Source organism: Euprymna scolopes, chromosome 6, assembly GCF_053919585.1.
Source record: "Euprymna scolopes isolate OS-2025 chromosome 6, ASM5391958v1, whole genome shotgun sequence".
Lineage (NCBI taxonomy): Eukaryota > Metazoa > Mollusca > Cephalopoda > Sepiida > Sepiolidae > Euprymna > Euprymna scolopes.
In genome coordinates this window covers 28423718-28447885 of record NC_136487.1, presented here as the reverse complement: position 1 = coordinate 28447885, position 24168 = coordinate 28423718, and the positions used below count along the sequence as shown (strand labels likewise).

The following is a 24168-nucleotide window of genomic DNA, read 5'->3' as shown; positions in this document are numbered from 1 at the left end:
TTTCCTCTGAGGTCATCAGATCTAAACCCATATTTAAGACTCACATTATACATAATTGATAGATTTGTACCTTCGTCATCAGTAAAATCACTCTACTGGTTAGTAATAACAAAAATTCCATAAACTGAATTCATGCAATCACATTAGCACCAGTTCTTATTTGTGCTACAATGATATCACCAAGGTAAAAAACAACCCCAAAATATTCTGACCAGCATCAATAGTTTCACGAGCCAAATATACTTTCTCCACATCAGCGTTCTCATCCATCTCTTGCCTTACACTTTTGATACATCAACTAGTTATGACATCCACTGAACTCCAATCTATGGTTCCCCTCGCCAAACTTTCACAAAAATCACTTGGCTAGCTACAACTGATATATACAGTTTTCCTACTCTCTATGCCTAAATCTAACCGCAGATTCCATAAACAAAGCTTCTTTCCCAGAACTGCCCAGCTGTGGAATATTATTTTGCTGGTCTGCTTCTTGGTTGAATACAACGTGGTAGCCTTCAAATCCAATGTAAACAAGTTCTTGTTGAGCCGTCCCCATAAATAATCAATTTCTACCTAATTTACACCATTAACGATTACTACACTAACGCCTTACATCCATTAACCCTTGTCCTTGACTGGCCTCCAGGCCTTGATAAGTGGTGACTCCTAAGTAAAAAAAAAATAAATAAATATTACTATACTTCTTGTATACCCAATGCTTACAGTTACAACAAAAAAGCGAATTGTTCCCAACGCCTTGTCTACAACCTGAGCAGGGAAACTTTTCTCTTTCTGAGATTTTCCAACATTACAACCATTGATCAGCACTTTGGTCTCAGTAACATTCACTCTCAAACCTTTACTTTTCATAGTTTTCCTCAAAGTCTTTAACTTAACAAGTAGGTCTTACATTGTTCCACAGGCAAATACTAAATCAGCATACAGTATCTCTTCTGAACAATCCATGTGAAACTCCCTGAACAACACTTATAAAAATAAAATGAAAAAAGACTCAGTATAGAACCCTGTCACTAAATGTGCCATTTATTCTAAGAAAACTTTGAACATTTCTGCTTGGATCAACATTCACCAACTCCTCACTTAGTGTATTCCCATTCTAACATTAAACTTGGATTTAGGAACTATCACATCTTGCTATGCATCAGGCAGTCAAATTATATTATAGTTTTTGATCTGTTCAGATCTATCTTTGGAGGTGGTTATCAATAAAGATGCTAAGTATATTTACAGAGGTTAATTTTTTTGTTTTTTAAGAACTTGAAGCATAAAAATTTTTATCTTCAGACAACTTTCTACTTACATTTAAATTCTGCATGTCAATACAGTTAAGGGAATAAGGAATTCTAAAGTCTAGCAGTTCGATGGAAGAAACTATTAAAGTAGCTGACATCTAAGGATGTTTACAGTGAAGGGGTAGGATTTTGTTGATTATCTGGTTAGTTGAGGGTTACGTCATTCTCTCAATTTTACCTCATTACCTACCAACGGAAAACATTTTACTGCATTACCTACAAATGGAAAACATTTTACCTCATTAATTACCAACGGAAAACATTTTACCTCATTAATTACCAACGGAAAACATTTTACCGCATTCCCTACCAACGGAAAACATTTTACCGCATTCCCTACCAACGGAAAACATTTTACCTCATTCCCTACCAACGGAAAACATTTTACCGCATTCCCTACCAACGGAAAACATTTTACCTCATTCCCTACCAACGGAAAACATTTTACCTCATTCCCTACCAACAGAAAACATTTTACCTCATTCCCTACCAACAGAAAACATTTTACTTTATTACCTACAAACAAAAAACAATGGGAAAAAATTAGTGAGAGCTTCAGACTTTGAAGTAAATTGTGTTTTTTTTTAATGTTGTAGATACAATAATTGTTGTTTTTTTAATTTTCTTTGTATAATTTAAAATAAAATATAAAAGTGGTAAGACATTATCAAAAATATTGTTTTGTTTGTTTTCAGCTTTAGTTGTCACACTCCTGGAGATTCTATTTTATGTGATTTATCATCCTCCTCATCATTAGTGACTTAACATCCGTTTCACATGCTGGCATGTGCTGGTCAGTTTTAGGAAATTGACTTTCAAATTAGCACTTGCTTCTAAACTTTAAGCAGTCTTTGAATAAAAAAAAAACAGTACAAAGCACAACATTCACAATCTATACTTCAAGTGGACATAAATTGTTCTACAATACTTCTCGCACAAAGATCAATGGACTATTATAATTAGTCATCACTTAGAAAAAAATATACAGAAAGCTATTTTTTGTTTCATATCGTTATGCGAAAGAAAATCAACTAAAATAATAGAAAACTCTATATAAATAACACAGTAGATATATGTATATAAAACTATTTAACCGATAAACTCTTAAACTACTGCTCACACATAACACTGAAATTGATATACTCATACACCGAAATTAAAAACATGACCGTTAGCCACCAGTTCCATGTCAGCCCAAACTGTTTCTGTCCACATCTTCAGATGTCCGCATCTGCGTTTCTTTCAGCTACCAAGTGCAATTAGAGCTACCAACTTGTGGATAAATTCTTCCTCAAGGCATCAGTAAACATAGCCAAACCAGCAATGTCTCCTTTTACAAAGAGTCTATGTGATGCCGGTGGTGTTGTTATCAGACACGGAAAGAATTTGGTTGGATTGACTGATGCATAAAAAAAGCACCAAACCTTGAGTGTGTGAAGATCTTTGCGCAGGGATTAGGGTTTGGCAATCGTACAGCAATGTTGTGTATATTTTTATTTGTGGGGGGAGTTTTATTCCTTATTGAAACCATAAACTACTCTGGAGATGGCAGACGGCTTCACAGACAGATCAAGGATGAGATCGATATCTGTAATAAGTTACATCTTACACTAAACTCTATATTATATAGAAATAAATCTTGCTTTGTTTTTAATGAATTATTTTCCTGTCACCTCAATCGTTCTACTCTGATTTACCCAAGCACTTACGAATATTCTTTTCATTGTGACCACACAAAGTCTCCTATTCTGCACATATCTTATAATGCCCATATTTCATTTTCCTCTGAGGTCATCAGATCTAAACCCATCTTTAAGACTCACATTATACATGCCTAATAGATTTTAAACACCCTAACCTCTCCATGTTAAGAACGGCTTTTGGAATAACCCCCCCCCCCATCTTGAAAGCTGTTCTTAACATGGGGTGGTTGGAGGTGTTTATAATACGTTGGGGCATGTCGTAAAAATTTACCAAAAGTAAATTGTAAGCAAAACGTTTTGGTTTCAATTCTTGATGGTGGCACACAAGTCATATTTTTAAAACTTTTAAAATCATTACTATATATTGGGTCCAATATAATCTATAAATATAAAAGTGAAAATGTGTGTGTGTGTGTGTATGTATGTATGTTCGCGAAAGGCTTTTTCCCACGCCTTCTGGGTAGGCTCGCTCATACTTAAAACTTTTTATATCACGTCTAAATCATAATAACTATGACTTAACAACAGGGGTCGCATGTGTATTTAATTAGTCCGAATTTTATCAACTTACTGCGTCTTCGAAAAGCGAATGATCTGGCATGCAGCGCAAAACTAGGTCAGACACTACACCACTTCCTCGCACCTGTTTATTTTGCTTCATAAACCTTCATATAACGCCCTTATCAGTTCCTCTGCCCAGGTAACTGGCTTTTTTCCCTTTCGTTTCCACCTTCGCGTCAAGGCTTCGGGGTTCAATCCTACCTTCCAACCAAAACTTTTTCTTTTACACCTCTTTTTAACACACACACACCTCCAAACACCCGGACAATGCCGGATACCCCCCCCCATCCCCTGCTAGTCTATCTATAAATATAAAAGCGAAAATGTGTATGTTTGTGTGTGTGGATGTCTCGCAAAAACTTTCGACATGGGTCACGGATTTTCACGAGATCGGTATCATTTTAAAGTTCCAACCTCCGCCCAACAAATATCGAAAAATTGGCCAAAAACATTCATTCCTTCACCCTCAACTGGGCACTTTTCTACAGGGAGAGGTTGCTTTTTTTTTGCCAATGTATTCGAAAATCATTCCCTCTTTTCAATTGTCTAGCCTTATGTCAGTTTTGGTTTGGCGATGGGTGCAACAGGAAAAACGTCACATTTTTTTTTTTCATGTTCTTTTCCTCCTTCATGGTACGGGTTCGAGTCTGCCTGCCTACTTTTTCTCTTTTGCTCAACACACTCAGCATCCAGGCTAGTATAATAATAAATACAAAATCTGCATCAAAATATCATATTTAAGTCTATTTTATGACCGAGCAATGCCGGATGGCTTGCTTGAAATTGTCTATCTGTGTGTGTGTGTATATTTCTCTACCAAACTACTCTGTCAATTTTCAGTTTACAGACATAAGATTTGACATAAGGGGTATTGAAATTTGGGAAAAAATTTTTAATCAGAAATTTGGCTGTCAAGGAGTCAAAGGTCAACGATTTGACTTTTGAAAACTCTATCAAACTCCTCCACCAATTTTGGATCTAAACACTTGAAAGTTTAGATGTAGGTTATTGAGACATGGATCAAACTTTTTAATTTGATTTGAGCCCAAAACAATAAATGTTAAGGGGTCAAAATTGGAGTTAAAGTTAAAAAAAAAAAAAAAAAAAAAATTGACCTCTGTGGTCTTTGCCAAATTACTCAACCAATTTTTGTCTAAACATTTGAAATTGTACATAAAGTGTATCCAGACATAGGGAAAGCTTTTTAATCAGTGTTTGGTCCAAAATTTAGCTCCCAAGGGGTCAAAGTTCAAAAGATTTAACCCTTTGCGATATCTAGCAAACTATTCAGCCAATTTTAGGTCTAAACATTTTAAATTTTACATAAAGAGTATTCAGACATGCAACAAGCTTTTTAATCAAAGTTGAAAGAGTTGATCTTTGCAGACTTTGCCAAACGTCTCTGCCAATTTTGGGTCTAAACACTTTAAATTTTAGATGTAGGTTACCTGGACATGAGTCAAACTTAATATATATATATATATATATATATATATATATATATATATATATATATGCACATAAAGTTATGAACAGTACATAGGGCCCGAGGAATGCCGGGCTGAACTGCTAGTGTATATATATATATATATATATATATATATGTATATACTCAAGCCCTATTTAACCTTTCCTTTTCTTCTACTTATTTAATGCCATTTTTCACTTGTTCTGGGGTGGGGGGAGTCACATTTTTATATATATATATATATTTCGCAAGCCATCTCTTCAGTCTTCACACATTGGTCAACTGTCTCCAAATTCCACTCTATATAGTCTTGCTTCCAAGTTTTTCCTAGACTAGCCAATCTGTAACGTTATTACTTTTAAAACGTTGAATGTAGAAAATCGCAAAGGATAGAAAAAAAAGTTATTTTATTTCATCCGGTTTCACACGCAAGTCACCAACATATTTTCAACTCAACACAATCGATTCACTCCTTCTTTCCCTTCTGGTCAGATAGTAGTCCTTCGTTTTTAGCTACAATCCACTGTTGTGTTGCAGTAATTATCTTTAAAACTCATGGTTAGCCGGCATGCGTTCAAAGAAGTAGGGGAGAAGAGATTTGTGTGTTTGTCAAATTTACCTTCTAACATTCTATGTGTCTTTTCTTTTTTCCCTCCTCCGTTTTCTTTGATCTTGATTCCTATATATGCATTTCATCCCATGACATCATGCTCGCAGTTTAAATGCTGACGTGGTATTAACTTGACATGTGAGTCACCAATATGCGTATGTATTCAAACGACGGAGCCCGCAACTATGTTACAAACCTTCCTGTGATAGTTGATTGGAAAGAATGAACGCTTCATATGATCACACCAAAATTGCGAATTCATTTGGTCATGGATCTGTAATTGCGCTGCAGACGGATGAGAAAGGACTAACATACAACATAATGCAGTTCGTGTGACATACATTTGCAATTTGAAAATAAAATAATTTTAATCAGAAGTTTTGGCTTGATCGTTTTGTTTTACCTTTTCGACACTTTCTGTCGAATCTGCTCACTTTGGTAAAAGTTTTTATGCTTAAAGTTTTGGTTTGGTTGTTTTGGAGAGGATTTATTTATTTATTTTTTTTTTTTGCTTTGCAGAACATGATTGAGAGGGATTGGAGAAAAAACAATAACATCAATGTTTAGTGTATTTTAGGTCAGGGAGCCGATATCTTCAAACAACCTGATCTGCACCAATAATAATTTTAATCCACAAATTATGAAAATATTCAATATTTTTTTCTTGATCCATTAATCATATAATCAAATAGAATCCATTGACTTTCCAAGTAATCATTTTTTTATGTTTTGTTTTTCTTGTAATTATTTTGTAATCCACACGGTTCGTCTGTCGGAACGACAAAAATCGTCTAATCACCCAAAGGATGATGAATGACGTGCTGTGACTTTGTTTAAATTGAAGCTGATTAGCATGCTCTCTCATTGCAACAACCAGCCTGATCCAGCATCAGGACAAGATCAGGGCAGCTGGAGGCTAGGTGGGATGCAGGAGATGCCAAAAGTGTCAGTGTCATGCTACATACAGTGCCTAGTATTCCCAAATAGTCTCTCATCTAGCACTGGCCAGGCTCAATGTTGCTTAACTTTGGTTATCTAACGAAAACAGGTGTATCAATGTAATTATGTCATTTTTATAATCTATAAGAGGCAAATGCATCCTAAGATGGAGTATTGCTACCACATCTTGGTAGGTGCCACTCGGCAGAACACTTTTTCTTGACAATGTAATAAATTGACTTCGCAATATAGTGGAAGAATAATCTTTTCTCTTCTCTATTACCGGTTTCTCACAGAAGATACATTGCTAGTCATTTTCTACTCCATTTTTATTTCCAAAGGAGGTGCTCAACTGAGCTTCAATCTTTTTTTATACCTGGTAATGCATTTGTAAAGCGTTTCATTGCCAAAATTGAAAAGAACTTTTCTTCTTCTGTGTACCTAGTGTCATGTGGAATTTCCATGAACAGAGTTTATTCCAAGAACTTCCTTTTGAATGCACTATCATGAAACTGCTTCCCCACAGACTACATGTACTATGTCAACAAATACTCATCATAAACCGTCATCATAAATAATCAATTCTAATGTGATTCTTTCTTTAGCTAAGGATCTGATTATCTAAATAAAACAGATGTGTGTATGTATGTATAAAACAGGTGTTTTTTTGGTTTTTTTTACATAGACATCACCACATTATCAAGGCCAAGAGGCCACTCAAGGATAAGGGTTAAAGAGTGTACAGTAGAAATTAGACAATATAGTAATCATTAGTAATGAAAATTTGGTAAATTTGATAACTTATATGGAACGGCTCATCAAGAACTTATTTACGTTAGACTTGAAGACAACCATATTGTAGTCAACCGGAAAGCAGGAAAACGGAAGACAATTCCACAAGCGTGCAGTTCTAAGAAAGAAGCTTTGTTCATGGAATCTACATTTAGGTTTAGGCACAGATAAAGGGTGGGAGGAATTATTGATAGTGTTTACAGCTAGACGAGTGTTTCTTGAGAAAGTTTGGCGAGGAGGGACCATAGATTGAAGCTCAGTTGAACACTTTCCATGAAAATAACGATACATCGGAGACAAACTCGCAACATCTCTTCTGTGAGATAGAGGTTGCAAGGAAGAGAAAAGGACATCTCCTACGAGGCTACGAAGTCTATTTTGAACTCTATCAAGGCAGGCCAAGTCTTTTCTAGCAGCTCCTGCCCAGATGTGGCAACAGTATTCCATCCTTGGACGTACCTGGCTCTTATATAGATAGAGAATAGCATCAGCAGTGAGATATCTACCGGATCGATAGAAAGATCCCACCATTTTTCCAGCGGCCTTGGCAACAGGTTTGATGTACGTGTTCCATTTAAGATCAGGAGTAATGGTCAAGCCAAGAAGCTTGTCAAAACTTGAGGCCTCCTGAAGACGAGAGCCATTCATTTCAATTGATGCCAGATGTGGATCAGAATGTTGATGATGTAAAGAGAGAAGCTTGGTTTTAGATGCATTAAAAGTAACCAGCCACTCCTTACCCCATTGTACTACGTGCTCAAGATTAGAGGAGAGAGAATTGGAGAGAACTTGGTCGTTTACTGTCTTAGATGTGCTACCATAAATGGTAGTGTCGTCAGCATAGATGTCTACAAATGATGTAAGGATGTGATTTGGAAGATCATTAATGTAGATCAGGAAAAGAGTTGGGCCCAGGATGGACCCCTGAAGGACACCGGCATTAATACTGTGAGCTTCTGATTTTTGCCCCTCAACTACTACTCTTATGAACCTATCAGAAAGAAATGATTTAATAATTGAGAAGACATTTCCAGCAATACCATAGCTAGAGATCTTATGAAGTAAACCTTTATGCCATACCCTATCAAAGGCTTTAGATATGTCAAGAGCAATTGCCCTAGAAAGGTTGCCTCCGTCGAGAGATTTGCTAATCCTATGAGATATAACTGTAAGCACATCTGCTGTAGATCTAGCAGAACGGAAACCATATTGATCTAGTATAGAATTTAACACAATATGGGAACTGTTAATTATAAATAATATATATAGATATACAGGGCTCTATGAACAAATTTTATTTTTAGTTGACCTTTGACAATTAAATATTTTTGTTTACTAGCCAAATAGAAAAGTTACTAGCCAAATCCAAATGATTTTTAGAATATGACATTTTCATTCTGTGACGTGCACCATAAAGATTTTTCTATGTTTTTTTTTTTTTGATAAGTGTAATTCTAAATATACAACAAAATCTATGTTGATACTTGAAGGTATAAACATTAAAATTTCTTCAGATGTGTTTTAAACAGCCTTCGTTAAAAAGAAAAAGCAGATTGTTCTATTAAACTTTTCTTGTTTAAATAATTTAACTTTGTTTATTTTATTAAAAAAAAGTTGTAAAGATATTTTTCACTCAGTAGTGAGGTTTGGAATATTGTTAGTGAAAGAAACACAATCACCAAAAGATAAGTGTTTCATTATTTCTAGTCGCCACTTTGAAAAATCACTCGCAAATGCAACCTTTTCACTCGCAATGCAGAGCCCTGATATATATATTATAATAAATAGTGATATTCACATCTAGAAACAAAATAGGTTTAAGGCTTCTACAATTTGTACTAGATTTTTTCGCAAGAATCCATGGTACAGTGATTAGAATATTTGGAAAAATTCAGTAGTAAAAGTGACATTCAATCCTCAGTGTAGGCAACCGGAAATACAATTGCAAAGCAAATCACTTGGGACGTCTATCAAGACCGTCTTAAAAGACAAGATGGCCGGTGGGCAAAAATAATTTAATCTGCTCACGTCATCACGGATAGTCCCTTTACCGGTGTCAAGCATTGCTTGACTCAAGCAACCAACTGTTGTCACCGGTAGATATCGTAACGTATTGTAATATTTCTTTTTTTATTAAAATGCCTTCACGGTGCATCGTTCCGAATTGCAGAGGAAATTATCGTAAAGGACCGAAAGTTACAGTATTTTCATTTCCGAAAAATAAAGAATTATCTTTATAACGAAGGCCACGCGTCTATTCAGTCATGGCTAATCAAACAAGAGCAAACTAGCTCCATTAATTAAATAAAACGTTCCATTTGCAATTCCAGAGTTCGATAAGATACGTCTTATATTTTTCTTTTGTTTTATTTAATTAGTTTTCACCCCAAACATCGACTGAACATTGTGAAAATGACACTCAAGATGAGAACAGTAGTTTGAAAAAATCCAAATATGTGTGTGTGAAAATAGTTAATCGATAAACTCTTAAACTATTGGTCACATAACACTAAAATTAACAGGAAATAGCAATCATACACCAAGGAAGGTTCTTAACGAATAAAATCTTTGTTTGGATGAATAATGCATATAGAAATATGTCGGTTTCAACTTGCCAACATTTCTGTACACGTTACTTTTTTTTTTTTTTACATGGTAGTCACCACTTATCAAGGCCGGAAGCCACTCGGGGATAAAAATTATTGCATGTACAATAATCAATGGGATAATATCGTAGTAATCATTAGTAATGGAGATTTGATAAAATGTCTTACTTAAGGGGGCGGTTTATCAGGAATTTGTTTATGTTGGATTTGAAGACATCCAAGTTGTAGTCAGGTGGGAAACAGGCAAATGGAAGAGAGTTCCACAGGCGTGCACTTCTAAGAAAGAAGCTTTGTTCATGGAATCTAGGTTTTGGTTTTGGCGCCGTTAAAGAGAGGGGAAAATTATTGACAGTGGTTTCAGCTAGACGGGTGTTTTTCATGAAGTATTGGTGAGGGTGACCAGAGATTGGAGTTCAGACGAGCACTTGCCATGGAAATAATGATAAAACAAAAACAGGCTTGCAACGTCTCCTCTGTGGGAGAGAGGTTACAGGGAAGAGAAAAGGGCATCCCCCACTAAGCCATGAAGTCTATTTTGTACTCTGTCAAGGCAGGATAGTCTGTTTTTAGCAGCTCCTACCCAGATGTGGCAGCAGTACTCCATCCTTGGACATACTTGGCTTTTATGTAGGAAGAGAATTTCATCAGCAGTGAAATATCTTCTGGAGCGGTAGAAGGATCCCACCATCTTTCCAGCGACCTTGGCAACAGACTTGATGTAAGTGTTCCATTTCAGATCAGGAGTAAAGATCAATCCCAGAAGCTTGTCGAAACATGGCGTCTCCCCAAGATGAGAATCATCCATTTCAATTGATACCAGATGGGGATCAGAGCGTTGATGATGTAAAGATAGGAGCTTGGTTTTAGATGCATTAAAAGTAACCAGCCACCTCTTCCCCCATTGTACTATGCACTCAAGATCAGAGGAGAGAGAATAAGAGAGAACTTGGTCATTTACGGCCTTTGATGTGTTGCCATAGATAGTCGTGTCATCAGCATAGATGTCAACGAATGATTTAAGTATGTGTTTTGGGAGATCATTGATGTAGATCAAGAAGAGAGTTGGGCCCAGGATGGACCCCGGAGGAACTCCAGCATTAATACTGGGAGCCTCTGATTTTTGTCCATCAACCACTACTCTTATGGGCCTATTAGAGAGAAATGATTTAATAATTGAGAAAACATTTCCAGTTACACCGTAGGTGTAAATCTTGTGAAGTAGGCCCTTATGCCAAACCTTATCGAAGGCCTTTGATATGTCAAGAACAATTTCCCTGGAAAGGAAGCCTTTGTTGAGAGATTCACTAATCCTATAAGATATAACCGTTAGCACATCTGCTGTAGATCTAGCAGAACGGAAACCATATTGTATGTCACTAAGAAGGTTATTTCTGCTGAGGTTGTTGACTACTTTATTTAATATGGATTCCAACAACTTACTCATGACACACAGGAGACTTATTGGTCTGTACTGAGAGGGAGATGACTTATCACCTGAATTCTTAAATACAGGGCATACTGATGAGGTTTTTCAGGGTGTTGGGAAGCACTTCTTAAGGCAACACTTAAACAGTTTTGTAAGTATGGGGGCAAGTTCTGGTTGAAGCTTTTTCAACACTATAGTTGGAATACCGTCAGGACTAGTTGCTTTACTGGAATCAAGGTTCTTGATTAGCTTGGCGACCTCATGCACAGATATTTGTATGTTGCATATTGTGTTGTCTGTTATAGGAAAAAATATGGGGAGTTGATGGCCTTCATCGCATAGGGTAGAATTAGCTGCAAAGTTCTTGGCAAATAATTTGGTTTTGTCTGATGCTGACGAGATGACCTCAGGTCCATTGATGATGGTTGGGATAGAATGCACACTTCTGTTCAGGATCCTGTTTGCTATTTGCCAAAACTGTTGGGAACCAAGCCGCTGCTCAGCTACTTTGGATTTAACGGACTGAGCATATAGCTCTCTTGCATTTTTTATTACTCTTTTACAGTGGTTGCTGGTAGTCCTGAAAGCAGCTTTAGTCTCAGTACATCTGTTATGTTGGTAGCTATGGAAAAAGTGATTTCTGTGCGCGATGGCAGCAGCACATTCTGGGGAGAACCATGGCTGGCTATTAGGTTTTTGTTGGAATTTTTTGGTTGGTATGAAGCGGTCTATGCCTACAATTAACCATTCGGTCAGGTCTGATACTATAGAGGACCCATCCTTTTTAAACATGGAATGCAGGGGTAGATCAGATATAGATGTGCGGAAGCTATCTCAGTCAGCCATAGAGTATCGATATACAGTATGGTGGAGAGATATATCTGAGACTTATTACATTTCATTTTTATCTTAACTGCTACAACGGAGTGGTTGGAGGATCCCAGAGGAGATAGAACGGAACATGAACATAGCTCGGGAAGTTGTGAGAAAAAGGTCTAGAAGGCTTGCATACTGACTGGTAGTATCAGGCACATGGGTGGGTTCGTGAACAATCTGAGTGAGGTCATAGGCAATGGCGAAATCATGACAGAACCTCCCTCATCATCTGTCTTGTTTGAGTGGATCAGCCATTCCACGTTATGGACATTGAAGTCACTGCAAATGTGAATGTTAGCCGAGGGATGAGCAGATAGAATGCGGTCAATTTTCTCAGATATACTCTTAAAGATAGTAACTCCACTGTTGTGGGGGCGATAGAGGGCAAATATAAATGTGGTGGTGTAAGCAAGTGCAACCCGGAAGCACATATAAGGTAAATTAGGGTCTTCTCTGGAGATATCCCTACCACACGGAAAGCCATCTTTAATGTAGGCACATATTCCATCCCCATGGCGATCTTGGGGGTCAGATTTAGATGTTAAGTTAGAGTATCCTTTAATTATGAACTCATCTAGGGAAGTGGTCAGCTCTATGCCAGTTTCGCTTAGGAAGAAAATGTCCGCTTTTGTCTCTTGTAATTGTGTTTCAACCTCTGGAAGGTTGGAATGTAGACCCCTGATATTGGAGAAGGAGACATGGTAGTAGGGGTCTATGTTGGAGGATGGGGTTCTAGTTTTTTTTTTTTTTTTTTTTTTGTAGCACATAAGGTAAAGCCGTAACAATTACCCACTAGTATAGCATCAAGTGGCCCCACCAGAAACTACTGCATGGTCCAAAATCCATTCACCAAATGGCAATACAGCAACCACAGTACTTTGCATCTGCTGATAGGACAGCCTCCCTAGTGGTTAATCCAAGGTTCGGATCCCTGACTATCAGGCGGATAACATCAGCCCAGATGAAACATTTACCTCCAGCACCCTTACTAGTAACATGGCCACAAGGATAGACATAAAAGCAGAAAATTTCTGACATCTCGGGCTATTGTTCACGAAGTACTACCAACCTGGAAAGCAGCTTTTTCTTCACTCTTTATCAGAAAAATCACCCATTGGAAATGAGGACTGAGGGACAAATAAGGAGAAGCAAGAGTTACTGGAGCTGCCGATAACACATCCATAGTGCATTATCTACTCTCCATTTAAAAAAAAAAAAAAAAAAAAAAAAAGAATGAGGTAAGAGGGATTTATTAATATCTACTTAATATAAGTCCGTTGCTCCATTTCCAGTTTAGGACGATACTTGAAAATAGTCTCCCCTCCCATATTAATGCTATTTGTTAGGATTAAAATGAGTTTAAGAAAATTAAGTCATCGCCTTGTTACTCATGCAAACTGCTCATCTCAACTTGCTGGATATTTCTATTACTTTTTCACATGCACAAATTTATTAATAGCTTGAAGTAGGTTAATTTTAAATCTTTCTTATATATCTGTCAATAGCTCAAATGGTAAGGAACATGGATGGAGTGCTAAATGTTTTTGTTTTGATTCTTGCTGATGGCACCCAAGTAATTTTTTTTTTATTAACTTTTGAAATCGGTATTATATATATAATATTCAATAAAGAATTAGCACTGTAATAATAAACAAAAAATCTGCATGAATTAAAATATATTTAAGTGTATTTGACAACCGGCCAAGGCTAGCCCCCCCCCCCATGATATCAAATATTCATCCAGTAATGCTATACAAATTTTCCTCGAAAAGACCTTTATGTCAGCCTGTGTCAAAGCACTACGATTCACGTCATTTATTTGCCCACTCGCTCAGATTGCTGATATGTACCAGTTGAGATTCCAATCTCGACAATCAGTTAAGCAGAAACTGGGTCATTTCGATGGCCTCTTATCTGGTAGGCTGAGACATCATTCTGTCCTAGGAGATCTGCTCTCTCAGGCCTTGCCTTCCATCTTTCAGGTGGAGTAAGTTTATTGTTTAGTACGTGAAGTATCTTGAAGGGGAATGTTGATGAGGCAATTTTTAAACGGCCAGAGTGCTCCTCCTTTAGGTTTAACTCTCCCCACCTTTGACCTTGTATTACATTTTCCTGTGGTGAAATAATAGTACTACTGCCATAGCTTTACCTGCCTTATTCAGTGTATGGTATATGCGTTCAGAGATAAGCGTTAGGATATTTGCAGTAGAATCGGATTGTATAAATCAATATTGTTGATCAAAGTTATGCATTTTCAAGGTCGTCGACTATTGCTAGATTGATTGATTTAAAGATTTTAGCAGAAAAGTGAGAGGAGACTTATAGTAGTGTGATAGTTTTGTGGATCAATTCTTTTGTGATACTATTAGCATGTCCTTTGCCCCTCCCTGCTCCCAAATGATGTTATGAAGATAAAAAGGAAAATGTATAACAAAAAAAAAAAAAGGCAAAATAAGTTTATCAGCCAAACAAAGGTATAGGAAATAGGATTTATCAGCAGAACAATGGTGAGGAAGTTGTTTACCATGGTAGAAAAAAGAAAACTGAAGTAGGGTTGTGAATTGGGATGTGGCGTTGAACGAAAACAAAAGGACCCGAGATATATTTAGACTTAGTTTTAGGATTGGACTTGATGATTAAAGGTGAAGATGGTATCTGGTTGATGTCAGTTGGACAAACTTGAGGACAGTTGCAAGTTGGCCAAAATGCACACCAGATCATGGCTTGGGCCATGTTAGGAGGATCTTAGGAGATCGAGATGAGATGACAACATTAAGTTTTTGTAGATTTTGCAGGAAGGTATCGATGTCCTACATACAGCGCTTGGCATTCCAAAATTATCACCATTTGGTATTGACCAGGTCCAAACAGATGTTACTCTTTTTTTAAACAAAATCTTAATTCTGTTGTAAGAAAATCAAGTCAACACAAAAATTAATGATTTTCGAGAATTATTTATTTTAATAACTTGTTTTTTATTCAATAAAAGTTATTTTGCTCTTGTTCTTAATGACTTCCCTGGCCAAATAGAGATACCATATAGTAAAGAATATTATCACAAACTTTTTTATCGTTTTTATTTATTTAGTTTTTTCTAATTTTTATTGTTTCATAGGTTGGGACTCCACAGTGAATGAAACTTTTTTTCTTTCTTTTTTTTTTTTTTTGTGTGTCATTGTTCACTCGCATCTAAATGTAAGATCCCCAACGTTCCATGCATCGCAGTGACTGCCACGGCAACAGCACAAGTCATCAAAGACATTGTAAAGAATCTTGGCCTTCGGAAGCCATTAGCTTTGTTTGAAGTTCCAACCAAACCTTTTTCATAAAGTGCGTATGAAAGAGGCTCTAGAAAACCCAATTTAAGGACTTTTTAGAGTACATTATGGATCAACTTGGTTTATCATCAGATGATATTGATTGGAGCGAAATTGGTTATGGAATAATTTACTGTCAGGCTAAAGATACGTGTAATCATAAAGAATGTTATCACTAACTTAACCAAGGAAATAATTGCAAACTTTTATTTTTCTTTTCTCAATTTTTTTTATTGTACTTCCCAGGTTGGGACTTTGCAGTGACCCCCCCCCCCTCAGTCCCACTTTTTATTATCATCATGCTCTAAGATTCATTTTTTTTTTCTTTTCTCAGGTAAACAAGATATTTTTGTTTCCATGCCAACTGGTGCCGGAAAGTCCCTCTGTTATCAATTACCAGCAATGTACAAGAATGGCGTCACTGTGGTTGTCTCCCCCTTGCTGGCTCTTATTCAAGACCAGATGGATCATATGCGAGATCTTGGCATCCGTGTGGCCACCATCAATTCAAAGCAGACAATGACCGAAAAGAACAGAGTCACAACGGACCTCAACCGCAAATGCCCCAAGACAAAGCTCCTCTTCATCACACCCGAGCAAGCTGCTACAAATTTCTTGCAGCAGCATCTTCACAGTCTCAACCATGCTGGCCTTCTCAATTACTTCGTTGTGGACGAGGCCCACTGTGTATCCCAGTGGGGCCATGATTTCCGACCTGATTATTCAAAACTTGGATTTTTACGTGCAAATAAGATCCCCAATGTTCCGATCATTGCAGTGACCGCCACGGCAACAGCACAAGTTATCAAAGACATTGTAAAGAGTCTTGGCCTTCGGAAGCCATTTGCATCGTTTAAGACGAGCTGTTTCCGATCAAACCTTTTTTATGAGGTGCGTATGAAAGAAACTCTGGATGACCCGTTTAAGGACCTTTTGGAATACGTCATGGATCGACTTGGTTTACCACCGGAAGATCACAATTGGAGCGAGATTGGTTGTGGAATAATTTACTGTCGAACTAGGGATACATGTGAGGAGGTAGCTGTACGATTGCAGCAACAAGGTTTCCCAACAAAAGCATACCATGCTGGATTAAAGGGTAAGTATAGTGCACTGCTTAATGGCTAAAAATACAGAACTTTAATTGTGTACTAATATATAAAAAATTGATTTTTTTTTTTCTCACTTTGATATTAAAAGCCTACTTTTCGATTTTAAAAATTATCAAAACATTTTTAATATACTCAGTCATGGATATGCAAGCAAATACATGCAGATGAACTAATTTGCATATTCCTTTAAAAAAAATGAGAGCTAAATACTTATTCATTTTTTATGGTTTCGTATTAGATGATTAGTATTTTGCTGAATTCTATTTATGCATGGTCTCGCAATTCTGCATAATTGCGTAGAATTTAAGATGAAAATGTTCTAACACAAGGAAATATTTTTATATATATATATATATATATAAAATTTTAGTAATTCAATGAATTTAAATGAAGATGTGAAGTGGTTAAATTTCAAATCCAAAAATTTTTATTATATGTAAGATAAAGAATACATTTGAAATATTATATCTCCTTATCCTATAGGATTTCGATGTCTGCCATCACTTCAAATATTCAAATGTATTCTTTGTCTTACATAATAATAAAAAAATTTTTGATATGAAATTTAATCATTTCATGCCATAAATTTTAAATTTATTGAATTACTAAAATTTGATTTATTTGCTCTATTTTGTATATTGAGTAATTTTTATTTAGATGGGATTGTCTTTATAGAATATTACTGCCAATAATATTTTGTAAGACCTATAATCACAGGTTTCCATACCAGTTGATTTGTTGGATATATATATATATATATATATATAGCAGTATAGTAACATTACAAGTTGATTTTTTTTTCTTTTTAGATAATTGTTATTTTATCAAATTGCATGAAAAGAGCTATGTAAAAGATGCTTAAAACCGTTTGAATTATGCAAATACCATCAGTAGTTCAAAAGTTATGAGAATTTTAAGTTCCAAATTTAGGCTTTTCCGTGGACATTTTTCTTTAGAAAAAGTGAGCTAAATTACGGGCCTCAACATTTCAAGAAATTTGGTAATTTCGTCACCATTTGTTTATTTTTCAAACTATTCTCATAAAACTTGTAAAATTTTGTGCTCTTTCTGATTATGTAGTCAAATCTGTTGTATCTCTTTACCATAAGCCATGAATTATAAATTCAGATGTACAAATTTCAATTTTTTTTAAACTGGCGCATGGTATCATACAGTGAGTGTCTATTCATGAACAAAACTAAATATTATAGTGGTATTTAAATATAGCTTTATTGAGAGCAGCCATTTTCCTGCCTCTTCACCAAAGGAGAGCTTAATCTTGGGTGTAGCCATTGAATGCCTAAAGAGCATTCATGGCCGGTATTTACTACTCCCCTAAAAAAAAAAAAAATTGAATAGATATTAATTAATCTCAGAAATAAATCAAAGAAAATTTTTCATATAGATTTTGGATTTCTGTAAAAGATGGAAATTCCCATCCCAGAACTTATGCATTTTGGGACCTGTCCAATTTTCAATTTTTTAAATCCTCTATATCTGGCCTAAAATATACTCATATGTTCTGAAATACAACCATAAATCGTACTCTACATGAATCCTCGATGTAACTTTCACAGTACGAGAATACCAGGAATCCTGATAAGCAACAACTATATATTCACGAGTTGATGGTAATTTTTGTCATTTCTATTCTGTTGTTTTACTAAAAATTCAATTATGTAAACAAAGAAATAAAACGGTAATTGTTTACCTTGTTTCCACCTTAACATTTAAAATGATTATTTCTATACGTTTTAGGGTATGCTAAAAACGAATATCACATTTAAATTTTCTGCAAATAAGTAGTGTTATGGATATTAAGCAATGTCATTTTTTATGTTATCGCTGGTGGCCATCTTGGTACACGCAAGCGGAACCCCAAGAAATTATGCACAAACACGCATACCAAGATGGCCACCAGCAATAACATAAGAAATGACATTGTTTAATATCCGGAAAGCTACTTTGCGGAAAATTTAAATGTGATATTCGTTTTCAGCATACCCGAAAACCTTTAAAGGTAATCATTTTAAAGAAAAATGTTAAGGTGGAAGCAAGGTAAAAATTTACAAAATGCATCACAATGAAATTCTTTATCGAACCGCCTAATTATTATTATTTAGATATCCTCAGTTAAAAAAAAAACTGGTTTGTTTTACAGATTCGAAAAAATGGTCTCGACAATGAGTTAAAAATAAATTCAAGTTTCACGATATCTTTTTTATTTAATTGTTAGGTAAAAGTACAGAATAGTTAACAAAAAACACCCTGCCTTCCCCATGTTAAGAATGGGTTTCTAAATAATGTTATTATTTCAGCATGGTAGCATAAGTACACGAGTACCTTTTATTTGTTATTTTTTTTACCACTAATAAACACAATTCTACCTTAAGTACAAATAAGAAGTTAAATGCAAGTACTTCGAACATTTTGTTGTTTTTTAACGCTTTTAGTGCATGTGTACTAAAAGTATTAAAAGCAACAAAATAGTATTGTTTGGAAATCAAATTTGAAAAACTTGAAAATAATGTTTTTGAATTCAGAATAAAAAATTGGCTAGTCTAATAAGACGAAAGCAGAAAAACAGTTTTCTATTTTTAAGAGAATACTTTAGTCAACTCAGCGCATGACACGCTTAGCGACCGTTTTTCTGTAAGCGGATTTGATTTCTATAAAAGATAACATTTTAAAGAAAATTCTGCGCAATTATCAAATATTTACATGTTACACATGAAAATAATTCTGAAACTATTATCTTTATGAAAATGGATGATATATGCTGATTTATCAATTTTGAAATATTCTTTGTCAACTTTGCTCGGTCGTAACTTTGCTTCCTGTGGTCGTAAAAATAAGAATCAAGTAAAATTTCAGTCATATCCAATCAAATTTAACCCCGCACATATGTATCCAAATGTAACGTATAAAATGTAAACATTGAAAAAATTGTTTCCCTTTTTGTTGTCATTTTTTTTTTTACCGTTTTTTCATTTTTAACTTGGAGCATAAAAGAAAAATAAATTAACATCATTGGAATGCTTATTTTATTCTCTTTCCATCATTGTAAATCTTTTAAGAATTGATCAACAAATAAAAAAGATATGACTTGTTGAAGCACATTAGGTATGTAATATTGCTGATATCCACGAAAATACAGCATACGCTTGTAATGCTATATAAATAAATATATATTTCAAAGTTACCTTATCGGTGTGTGTACAAAAAGTCCCTACTAAACTCCTCTATAAATATTTGGTCTACAGAGTTGAAATTTGATATAAAGGGTATTCGAACCTGTAGTTCACTTTCGATTTGGTTTTTAATCGGTAAAATTGCTGCTAAGGAGTCAACATTGAAAAAAAAAAAAAACGTTGGCCTGGTGTAAGTTGACTATTCCTGTTTTTCTCTGCACATGCACTAATAAAAAGTTATAGGTTAAACAGTTTTTTTATACGTATAGATTTAGGTCATATGCTACTGGAAAAGGCTGGAGAACTACATGTTTTAGTTTCGATTTTAGTTGATGGCACAAAAGTCATTTTTTTTTTTTTTTAATTTTTTACTTTTTGCTTTTGAAATCACTACTATATATTAGATACAAAATAATAATCGAAAAAGAATTGGCCCTAAAATAATAAATATGAAATCTGCATGACTTAAAACATAATATTTAAGCATATGTTATGATCAGGCAACGCTGGGTGAACTGCTAGTATGTATAAGTTACAAAAAAAAAAATCAACACAACATTTTAGCCGTTTCTCATAATTTATTTCATCTTATCAGATTAATAAAATTCATCAGATGGTATTCACACAAGCATTGTGTTAACCAAAGAATGACAATTCAGGCCATTTAGGGGAAATGATGGGGAAGGGGAGTTGTTATTAATGTGTTTACTATTCATCTCCACTGCAATCGTGGGGTTAGTTGGCTACCTCGGATCCGATATGACCCCTTCACAGCATTTGACCCTCCATGTTTTGAATTTTGAGGAAGGTATATTAAATCTGAACGAATATTTACTTTTGTGACGTATAACTATTTTGTAAATTGGAAAGTTGAAAAATTTCAAAATCTTTTTTTTTTTTTTTTTGTTTTTTTCATAAGTAAACCATTGCTGATGCACCCAGTTAAATTCAAAGATAAATTCATCAGAAGAAACTGTATTGAAATTATGTATTGCTCCGTCCACAATTTGTGATAATTTAAATTTTGCTAGTATTTGTTTCTTGCATTAAGAAAAATTATAGGTAGGTCATCAGTTATGCCTCTGTATGAAAGAGAAGAAGAAAAAAGTGGAGGTGGAGTCTGTCACTGCTGTACATTGTTATTACATAAAGCCAGCTAGAGTCGTCTTTATGTCTTATCTTCATATCTGAAGCTGGCAGACGTATGCGTGTGCTAAACCGAAGAGACCTGGGTGGGACAGATTTTCAAGAATCCTGCAACTGTCTGTTCACACACACACACACACACACTGTATGTCCATATACTATACAACCATCCATATATTCATCCATATATATATATATATATCTCATTCAAACACGGTAGTGTTTTAATATATGGTTGTGGCAGTTTTAGTCATTTAGAACTGCTTAAAGCTCCACCGGTCATTCATTTTTTGACCAAATTTCAAACAATTATTACAGATTATAGATTACCTTCTAAGCTATATTGTGAAAAAATTTTTTTCAATTTTTGTTATGTAAAACAAAAGTTATGAATTGTTTAAAATCGTAAAACTATGTAAGAAGGTGAGCAACGCTCTTTATGACTGGTTTCCGTAGCAACATCATTGCTTCAGTGACTACTGTCGTGAAAAGAGAAGTAACTCTTGAAACAGTCGGAATGAAACGATGAAAGGGAGATAATTTAGGGTATTTTATTGAAAGAAGACGAGTGCCGTACATTGTTATTACATATGTGTTTATGGAGGCAAAAAAAATAAGACTGAAATTAAACAAAGAACAAGTGAATTTATTGGAAACCTGGAAAAATCATGGATTATAGAAAAATGCGAACATGAAAAGTAAAGCTTAAACATGGAAAAGTGAAGGACTAGTTGTTAAAACTGGGGAAAAAAAGGACAAGATATTCTAGTAAAAAATATAATAAATTTATAACTTAAAATATTGCAGAATTAAGAATATTTTTAACAATTCAATTATAACATTATCTAATCAATTCTTAAGCTGCAATATTTTAAGTTATAAATTTATTATATTTTTACTAAAATATCTTGTCCTTTTCTTTTCCAGTTTTAACAACTAGTCCTTTACTTTTCCATGTTTATGCTTAACCATATTACTTTTTATGCTCACATTTTTCTATAATTATATATGCACACACACACTCAAAAATCCCCACATCCCTCTACATATACATATGTACTCGCATACATACACACACACACACACACATATATACATACACACAACGCCACACCTCCTCCCACTCATATACATATATAGTTATTTATAGGCATTTTGTTAATCTTTTCTTGTGATGTTGACAGATTGGCATATTTAAATAACTTTTTACTGGGAAGCATGCCTAAATGCTAAGGAAGGAACACTGTTTACAACACATATGCGCACATACTTATATCTATACAGACACACACACTTATCTGCAACATCCGTGTATACATATGCACACACATATCTACACGTCTGTATCCCCCCCACACACATGTGCCACTACATACACACCCACATCTGTGTATCATGTGCCTGCGCGCACACACTCAAACATATATGCACCTGTCCTCATATCCATGCTTGTACCCATCTTTAGCCTCTCTACCCATTCATCCATTTGCATGTCCCTGCACACTCGAATGCACCTATAGTTTATACATACACTTATACACCTAGCGCCTTCACTTACATGCATTCTCTCACTCATACTCCTCTGTGTGTATGTATCTGTATATCTGCATTTTCACACCACACTCATCTGCGAATGTGCATGAATGCCACTACTAATAAAAGTGGCTGTCTGTAGTTTAATGTTGAGGTCCCCAGATAGTGGAAAAAAGGTTGCAGGCACACCAGCTGGATTCATAGACATTAGGGAAAAATGTGGGGGAAGATCAGCACGTGGATGTGCATTGACTGCCCTTTCGCTCCAATACTTTGGATATAACTTGAATGTAACATACTTTGTATGTACGGCATAATCACGTTGACACACCGGTTCCCGACAGATCACCAAAGTTAAGCAACGTTGAGCCTGGCTAATACCAGATGGGTGACCATTTGGGAATTCTAGGCGCTGTATGTGCTTTCCACTTATCTCGGCATTGTTTCCAGTCGTCCTGAACCTCCGTTTGCCACTGGTATTCAACAATGTTGACTCAGGAGAAGTGTGGTTGGAGATTGCGCAACTCTTGCCACAAAAATTTCACGCGTAGGCACCCTTACCGTGGATATCCATAGTCTGTCAAGACTGAAGGAAGCCTTTTAACATACTTTGTAGATGAAAACCTTTTTGATATATCAGCAATATAAACCGTCTCTATTCTCTATAAATCTCACCTGTCTGTTTAAATGTATGTATATATGTATGCATCTATGTCTGCCTAAAACTTTCACCAGAGACAATGGATTTTCACGAGATCAGTATCGTTTTAAAGCTCGACCCTTAGAACAACAGATATCGAAAAATTGGCTAAAAACATTAATTCCTTTATCCTCAACTTGGCACTTTTCTACAGGGAGGAGTCGCTTTTTTTCACCAATATTTTCGAAGTCATCCGCTTTTTTCGATTGACTAGCCTTAATTTAAACCATTGTCACTTCCGGTTTGGTGATGGACGCAACGGCAAAATGTCACATCTTTTTTTTTTTTTTTTTTTTTTTTTTTTTCACATTCTTTTCCTCCTTCGCGGTACAGGTTCGAACCTGCCTGCCTACTACCACTTTTTTCTGTTTTGCTCAACACACACCGCCTAACACTCGAGCAACGCCAGGCACCCAGGCTAGGGCAAACGTCTCTGTGTATGTATGTGTGTTTATTTGTATGTCTTGCTTCGAAATCCAACTTGAATAAGAATGAGTTTGGTACTGTCTTAAAAGATATCTACTCAGATGCATAATATGTGAAGTTTAGAATGAAATATTAATTTTTTCTTACTTAACGACCGCAAAATCTAATGTGGAGGGGTCGTGTGAAATCGTCTCATTTAAAACGATTTTAAGATCTGCACATGCGTGAACTGTTTCACCTCTCGGATACGTTAAGTACATAAATTTGCAACATCATGGTATAAACATCACTATAGCCGAACAGAGTATTGTCTTATAACTATTAGTTTTTGCGTTTGCGTCCGCCATAAGGTGGCCGTTTTGTTTCTTATTTTTAACATATTTCAAAACGTTTATTTTGATAAGCTTTTGCATTTAAACGGAGTTAAAAGAATTTTTAATATATTTTTG

At 35.4% G+C, this 24168-nt stretch overlaps 1 protein-coding gene and 1 pseudogene across 1 annotated transcript in view; both read left to right on the top strand.

Moving 5' to 3' along the window:
• The window catches only part of LOC145277589 (uncharacterized), a 56665-nt gene that overhangs the window by 28420 nt on the left and 4077 nt on the right, over window positions 1-24168 (top strand). The window contains exon 2 of the mRNA XM_080129103.1: window positions 15946-16710. Within this exon, the coding sequence (XP_079985229.1) occupies window positions 15946-16710 (765 nt within the window). The remainder of the gene's footprint in view (window positions 1-15945; window positions 16711-24168) is intronic.
• LOC145278377 (5S ribosomal RNA) lies at window positions 22898-23014 on the top strand (annotated as a pseudogene).